At 31.7% G+C, this 8,398-nt stretch overlaps 1 protein-coding gene across 1 annotated transcript; it reads right to left on the reverse strand.

Moving 5' to 3' along the window:
• Window positions 1–90: 90 nt before the first annotated feature.
• On the reverse strand, window positions 91–6,228 carry LOC130810515 (inositol-tetrakisphosphate 1-kinase 3-like). Its single transcript, XM_057676613.1, has 10 exons — window positions 5,762–6,228; window positions 3,128–3,209; window positions 2,980–3,012; window positions 2,379–2,499; window positions 2,167–2,259; window positions 1,644–1,763; window positions 1,362–1,538; window positions 1,220–1,275; window positions 1,034–1,118; window positions 91–615 (listed from the first exon to the last, which is right to left on the reverse strand). The coding sequence occupies exons 1-10, from the start codon at window positions 5,965–5,967 to the stop codon at window positions 530–532; spliced, it is 1,059 nt and encodes a 352-aa protein (XP_057532596.1). The 5' UTR covers window positions 5,968–6,228; the 3' UTR covers window positions 91–529.
• Between the last annotated feature and the right edge of the window lie 2,170 nt (window positions 6,229–8,398).

The following is an 8,398-nucleotide window of genomic DNA, read 5'->3' on the forward strand; positions in this document are numbered from 1 at the left end:
TGGATGTTTCATGTAGGTTGTACACAATCTCTTGTTCTTGGAATCAAAGTGTTAATACGCTTAATTTGGTAATTTCAAGGACAAAAAGAAGGAAATTTGCACCTAATTTTATTCCAGCACAGGTGGTGAAGCAAAAGTTTATACAAGTTTATCTCCTGTACATGTCAAAGAACTCAGAAAACTAGCTAGTTTAGTAAAAAGAACAATTAGTAACTAATACAACTGACCATATATAGACTTGGGTTCAACTAGCAGTCATTGCAGTCTAACTACAAGCAGCTGCAGTCAGCAGCAACATCAGTCAGTGGTTAACCACCTTCAACATCGAAGGGTCGCATTCGCATATTAGTCGATCAGCTATATATGTTCCCCCCAAGCATGCAAGCACTTGTAGCGAATGCTTGCAATGCAAACCGCAATGTGCTAATCTTCAGATTTCTCGTTTCGCAGGAGGCCTTTTGAAACGTGCTTATGGTACTCGATAAGCTTCTATAGTTGTACGAGTTTCAACAGCTTTACTGTCTAGTTGTTAAATGATTCTTGTACCTTTTCCTCTGTAAAGGCTCAGTAGGAAGTCGGTAAATATATGCTCATATTCTGGCATCTTGCCATAACCTGCACAAACCATATATAGAAAAGGATTTAGTTTCTTTGCATTGTCCTCATTCACTTATTTCTTCTAGTCTCTTCCGATCCCTGCTTCTCATCTTAATTCAGATATTACTCGTAGCCTCGTAGGGCATATTAAATTATTAGCTCCGGATAGATGCAGAAGCAAAAATACTTCTTTTATCGTTTGTAAGTAGGGAACTATGTTACTCGGACTCCATTTTGCTTCACGCACCCGTATCTGATCCTTGATGCTCGGATATTGGTATGACACTTAGACACTTCATTTTAGGCATAAAATTAAATATTTAGACGTATCCGACAATTGGACACGTACCAGTATTTGGCATCAGTATTTGAGTCCAAGTAAAATAGGTAGAGAATGTACTTTCGCAATTGAGAGTGTAAAGATGAGTCAACTCACCAGGAAAGTAGTTTATATCGATAACGTAGAAGTTATCCTGTGTCCCATATTCGCGTATCATGTCTAAATTGAAAAGCTGGAGACCCTGAAAAACATGTAATATCATGCTACATTAAGTCCTTACAGAACCTTAAGGCAAACAATCAAAATGAATATTTTTTCATAAATCAAACGAGAAATAATTACCAGTCGACGTCTGAGTTCTCTAGCAAGTTTTTCCAGCAAGGGTTGGGGAGGTAGCTCTGCACGAATAGAAAACAAACCATTACAAAAACTTGGGCAAAGGGGAATAGTGAGTAAGCAGTTAAGTTGGGACTAGGGAGTTTACCAGCAACATTCGGATCCAAATCTGCATCGTCTGCAGATGCTACAGCACAAGATACCCGTGGAAAGCGGTATACACCACTGGTTCTAGACAGTTGACGTTTAGTAACATTGGGTAGTGAGAATCGCCTCACTACTCTGATAGCTTCTCCTACGATGAAAACCTTGAAAAGTACGCCACCTGAATGCATCAAGCACATTCAACCCGTCGTATTGGAACTCAGATATTGATCATGAACAGAATTAGAAAAATGAAGAGTTGTGAAGACCATTCAATAAGAATTACCATGATTTACAAACTCTTGTAATACGAGAGGGGGCTCCAGTTTTTGAAGAGAATACTGGTCATAAGCAAGTGATAACTCGTGTGATTTTGCACTCCCGTCAGCAATTAGGGGCTTCGCTACTGAAAAATGCATGTCCAATAATTTTATTCATTAGCAAGTGATAATTTTTATTCACTAACAAGTTATATTGCTTTTTACGTAAAATCGTAGATATTGTTTGCAATCAAGACTCGATCAAAAACAACCTCTTTATCATAACGAGGGTAAGTTTGCATATACCTGATCCTCCCAAACTTAGACATGAGCTACTTAGTGGGAACTAAGGTAAAGAAATAGGAGTAGAATGGAATTAGTTAGTGAGGGAAGAAGAAATGAATAGTCCATAATGTTGGTCACGCTTCCAATTCATTTATCATTCACAGTACAAGGAATGGATTTGATATATTGTCGTCTTTTTGTCGAGAGAGAGATAAAATTATAAATATTATCGAGTAGCAAATCGATCAAGATTGACTAACATACCAAGTGGAAGGTTCAACATTGCCTTGGCAACTTTTAATGGAATGGAAGACGAGTCCTTTTTGATGACCAACTGTTGGGGAACATTAACATTTCCTGCATAATTATCATCAAAACTTCAATTGCAGCTGGCATGTTAATAGTGGGATTACCAGAGTATCAGCAAAAAGAAAAATGAGCAGACCAAGAGTAAACGATTTATTCATGTAACTTACCGTAAGTGCCAGAGAGGTTCAAGTCAGCAACCACCTGCAGCATTGATTGCCGATTGTGTAGATGTTGTATTGCATCTGGTGGATCTAGCACGGTAACTTCAGGATGTGTTTGTCGGTAATCCTGCAAATATTTTATACATATAAGGTAAGAAGAGAACTCGAGCAAAAGGGTAGAGAACCAATAGTGGCGTATGATAACAGAACCATCTCGAAACTGAAATATCAAACGCACACAAACTTTATGGAGAGAAATTTGAACGCAAAAATTATAAGTTGAACAGCATGATTATCAATACCAAAAAGAACCATCATAAACAGAAAAAACAACGGCAAAAACAACATCAAATCGAAGTAAGATTAGTGTACAAATCATACTTCTTGATACACAATGTTTTAAGTCAAAAATGTTGCTCTGTAATCTGTATATTACATCGCATGAGTTAACAGTTTCGAAAGACAAATGATGCATTTGTCATAAGGCAAGAGGACACGTCTTATTGATCGAGGAACCACAGAAACATCAAATTTTTCCCCAAAATATAGAATCGACCACCTAAATGAAACATTTGAAGTGATGATAGGATCAGACAACATCACTAACCTCAAGAACCCGCTGCCAGTCCTTTCCAGTTAACTGCATTAAAATTACATTACAATGCGTCAACGGAAATCACAACAGCTATAAATGTCGTCAATAAAATTCATGTGCACAAGAAACAAAGAACAAATCATGAGAGAAATTCGTTTACCTTGTGCAATACAATGTCGAATGGACCTTGTTCTGATAAAGGCATGTCAATATCAATAGCAACAAATATTATACCCTTCAGCCTGTAAACATAATCATACATTAGCTTCACCGTTTTAGGCGTGGCATGGGAAACAGCGATCACATGCCACAATTCGAACAAGAAACAAACTAGAAGAATATAATAAACATTAATGGTAGTTTAGGTGTATAATTGGCATTAATTCAGCTGAAAACTGGGAAATTGCTTGATGATTGAAATTAAAATATGGGAAACTTTGACAAGGTCAGAAGCTAACTCATGCAACATGTGATCCAAGTGGGGAAATATTAAATCTATGTAAGAACAGATTAATGTAAACACAGCCCCTCCATTCAAAACTTATGTCACTCTTACTTTGATATTCAAAATTTATAAATCACAACAAAAAGACAAAATAAATACCAATAAAGTAAACAAAACAAAAAAAAAATAAATTAAAATCCTAAAAGTCACACCATATTAAATTATTCCACACAAGGGTGATTTGCCAATATTACAAATTACCGTTATTTACTTAGATTACCTCCTTGATATTTAAGAAGAGTCTTGGAAGGGTCACATCATAGACACGTAGACAATTTTACGAAAGTAAAGGTATACTAATTAAATCAATTATTAACTACTAATCATTTAAATACTTCCCAAAAGAAATTTACAGGTGTGTATAAGTATAGATATAATTCTTGTAAATACTTCCTAAAAGAAAAGGCATACATAAGAATTCCTACATACATTAATAGAACCAAATTATCAGGGCATGGGAGAGTAGACTAATGAAATGACATGTACGAAGAACAAGAACGAATAAAGGAGGGATTCTAAAGGGTTGAAAGTTGAAACCCCCATAACAAATTGACAATGAATAAGTGTTATGTACATGAACCCATGTAGACAAATTGTTATATCTTCCAAAATAGTTGGTAATGAGGCCCCAAACCTCTTCAATAATTACTTTAGAAGTGATTTGTTTATCAATTATCTACAACAAAATATATCCCTTCAATCATAAAATTTCATTACTATTTATTCCAAGACCATTAAATCGCTCCCACCTATGGGAAGTTTAGAGTTAGATTTACACAATCTTGCCCTTGTATAACAAAGACGATGTTTCTGATTAGCAAATATCATCTGAAATGCACATTATTTAACGAGTCATTTTGATACAAATAACTATGAATCTTTGGCCAAATCGAATATGTATCCCTTCAATCCAAAAGAAAACAATATATTTGTTTTTTGATCATCTTACAAGAGCATGTCACTTCAATAGAACATTATCATTCACTCAAATTCCAGCAAAAATCCACACAAATAAATTTTCTTAAATGATATTGTAGCAGAAGAATCTCAAACTTATGTCCATAATAAATTCATAATAATTCTATTTCTGACCAACATAATTCAAAGCAATCAAGAAAGTAATCCAATTTTATTATTATAAACAAGAAAACACAAGGATTGTGCAAAAAAGATGAGAACAAATTGATTCCAGAATCCTTTGAGGATCCAGAATACTTCTCACAATCTTCAATTCAGTACTCAAAGCAAATAAAATAAAATCAATCCAGGGCATTCCATGAATATTATTTTATTGCCCACTTCATAAATCATAAATTTAAAAACCAAAACTAGCAATTTGTCGGCTGAATATTCATTTGTGATCTGTAGCAGGAAGAAAACTTAAAAAATGACTTCCCACATAAAATTAATCCATGTAACAACTAAAATATCGATTTTTAATCATAAAATATGATCTTTTTTAGCAATAATTTTCACCATCTGGGTATGTAGCTAACCCTATATTCTTGGAATAAGGATTTGGCATCTTTGTAGAGCTGTTCATATTTAACCCAATTAACTAAAACCGAGCATGACTACCTGAAACCCGCCCAAACACCTAATGGCCCGTTTGGTAGGCGGTAATAAAGGATGATAATAGGAATAAAAAACTAGTATAATTTTGGTTAAAAATATGTTGATTATCTTGATGGTCATACTTGTTCAACGTCAATCATCTCATTTTCTTCATAAAATTCATTCTAATGCATTATCATTAGGAGATACTGATATTATGTGCTAATGAAAATTTGTAAAAAAAAAATTTATTAAAATTTTGAGAATGATATAAAACTTTTAATAAAATTTTACACTATAAATTATTCTCATTACCACCATATAATATTACTGACCAAAATCAGCCGTAAATGTACAACTCTATTTGATAAATAGTAAAATCTAGATTGAGGCGGTACAATAAAACTACGAACAACCCACAAAAAAACTGGATACAGAAAAAACCACAGCAAATATCCGATTAAATTCCAGTATTTTTCAACTCAAAATAACCCTGTTTTGAATAATACTGATCACTCATTCTCAATTGGTAAATGTAATCAACAGTTGAACAACAAATGAGGGGAAAAAACTCAATCACCCACCAATATTGGATTTCATAAGACATGCATATTGCAAGTATCAATGAAGAAGAACATTACCCAGAAATTAAATGAAGAAATTAATAACAATGGTGGGAATAATTCGTATAAATTGAATTTTAATGACGGAAAAAATAGCGGAAATTATAGATACCTAGCGAGACCCTGAAGTTTGGGTTGTAAAAAGCTTTTTGTCTTCTTGGAAGTAAGAGCATATCCTACAATGAGTTTCGAAGGTTCTGGAAACACTTTAAACAACGCCGTTCTGTTCTTCTCTTCATCTTCTTGTTTTTCCTCCTCCATTTTTAAATCTCTGTTTTCCTCCAACAATTCCATGATCCTCATATCTTCTACCACCATTATAATTGAATTAAACCCTTTAAATGTAAAATTAATCCAAGGTATTATATGAGATGATGATTATATACGAGATTTTAACGAAAATTTGAAAATTAAAAAGTGGGTCGTCGTGATTTTTCAGGGAATATAGAAAATTGGATGATGAGAATTGAGAGATAACAGAGATGGGAGACAATGAAGAAGGAAGTGTGAGAGAAATGAAGGGATTATTTATAGATGAAGGTAAAAGGGGATGGTGGGGGTTCCAGAAATTTATTGAGTAAAACAAATTTTTTTTTTAAAAAAAAAAGACAAAAGATTTATTAGCCGTAAGAACAACCATTTATTTTAATTAAATGGCCATTGTTGTGAGTCTTGTGACTTCTGAATTCCCCACGTACCCTAACATAACATGCTAGTGGTATTGTTCAAAAGAAACTTGGTGATAGAATATTTATTCAATTTTGTAATCGAATTTAATGACTCATTATTAATATATATTAATAATTATGTAAAAATCACTTGGACGTAAAATTTAATTTTAAATCGATTTAAAATTGACTCGATAACTCAAATGTAGATCTCTACATATTAGTAGTTAGTGGCTACTAGCCTACTACATTGTCGTAGAGTATTGGTCGATAAATTAGCTATTTATGTAGGTTGTTATGAAAATATTTGTTAAAGTAATTATTTATTATTACATGTTTATTAAGATTAAGAAATTAGAAGTTAATAAAAAATTTCATAAATAAAGAGAGTATTAGTTTTTTTTATTGATTTACCAAAGTAAATGAAATAATTATTAAAAAAGGTGATAGATATGCATAAGATAGATTAATATATACAATAGTGATTAGTAAATGAATTTATGGATGAAATAAGAGGGCAAACTATGACCTTATTATTTAACTATAGGCATAATCCTACCTAATTTACTTTTTAATGATCGATCCTCAATGATTAAATGATAAATGGAATTAAAAAATGGATAAAAGATAAAGAAAAAGTTAATTTTGATGAAGGTAATTCTTTTTAATGTAGTTGTATATTAAGAGAAGAGAAACGTTAAAGAGGAGAGCAACGAGAATAATGATAAATTATTTTTAAAGAAAAGTAATATGTGCTTCAATTATGATAAATTTCGATTCTTGATAAAAATAAATTATTCAAGGTCATTAATGCAAATATTAAAACATTTAGTAAATTATTTTTTTTAAATTAAGCATTTAATAAGTTGATATTGAATGGATGGAAATGGAAATACTTTTAACTTCATGCTCTAACCGTTTACGCGCTTGTGGCCTCCGGCCATCCTTTTATGTTGACCTTCAAAGTGAAGACACTTGAATGACTTTTTTTTTTTTTTTTTTTTTTTCCTTCCTTGTGGTGTATTACCCGTACCCTAATAAATAAAAATAAATATTGTGATTAGCGAGCAAAAATTATATAAACAAGATAAAAAGTACAATAAATGTGTTGAGAACTAAAAAAAATATGTCTCATGTCCAAAAATACAATTGGGCAATTTTGGTTGGATGAATTGTAAAAAAGTGGACAAATTTTATAAGATAAACGGAAGTAAAATCAAATATAAGACCATCATATGTGAGGGGGAAACGATATTTTTTTAATTATTGAGTATATCGAAAAAAGGAGAAAATTATGTACGAATAAGAAACAAATTAAGAATTTTAATTGAAAACAATAAAACTTATTAATTCTACTCCAATTAAAACAAATACTTTATTTGTTATATATGATTCTTTTTAGAAACGTGATTTTTGATGCTCACAAAATGCTGATTAAGTTGACGACAAAAGGTGGGTCATGAGATTATGATTTGAGTATAATAATTGAACACAGGTAAATACTTTGTCTTTTTATTTTTACTTGCATCTAAATTAAGTTTTGTATTTTTTATTATTTTATAGCATTTTACATATTGTGAGATATATGAGAAAAGATATATAGTTATGTGAGATGTTGTTTAATTCATTCTATTAAAGTTCATAAATTCTTGTATGAGACCGTTTAACCGTAAGATATACCTCATATTTGGATTAAATACTCCAATAACAGACATTTTTAGTTTATGAGCTTTTTTTTTGAGGTTGTCTCACCATCCATGAGACGGTCTCACACAATACGGGCTAATCAAAGTTTTATAATTTTTAGTTATGTATAATTTTAATTATAAGCAATCCGACAAACACATTAGACTACGTAAAAGATGTTTAAGTGTAAGTAAAAAAACAAAAAATGTATTCATTAAGATACATCAATTTATGAGAGAATTAAGTTTTGTCTCAATTGAAGTGAGTGTTACTTTTTATCTTTTAAGGCAAGAATAGCCATAAATTATGTGACATATGAAAACTTCTCGTGGATAATTACCATAAATAAATAAAACGTTGTTAAAAAAAGAATAATCTTTATTTTATTTAAATTG

The sequence above is a fragment of the Amaranthus tricolor genome, chromosome 4, assembly GCF_026212465.1.
Source record: "Amaranthus tricolor cultivar Red isolate AtriRed21 chromosome 4, ASM2621246v1, whole genome shotgun sequence".
Classification (NCBI taxonomy): Eukaryota; Viridiplantae; Streptophyta; class Magnoliopsida; order Caryophyllales; family Amaranthaceae; genus Amaranthus; species Amaranthus tricolor.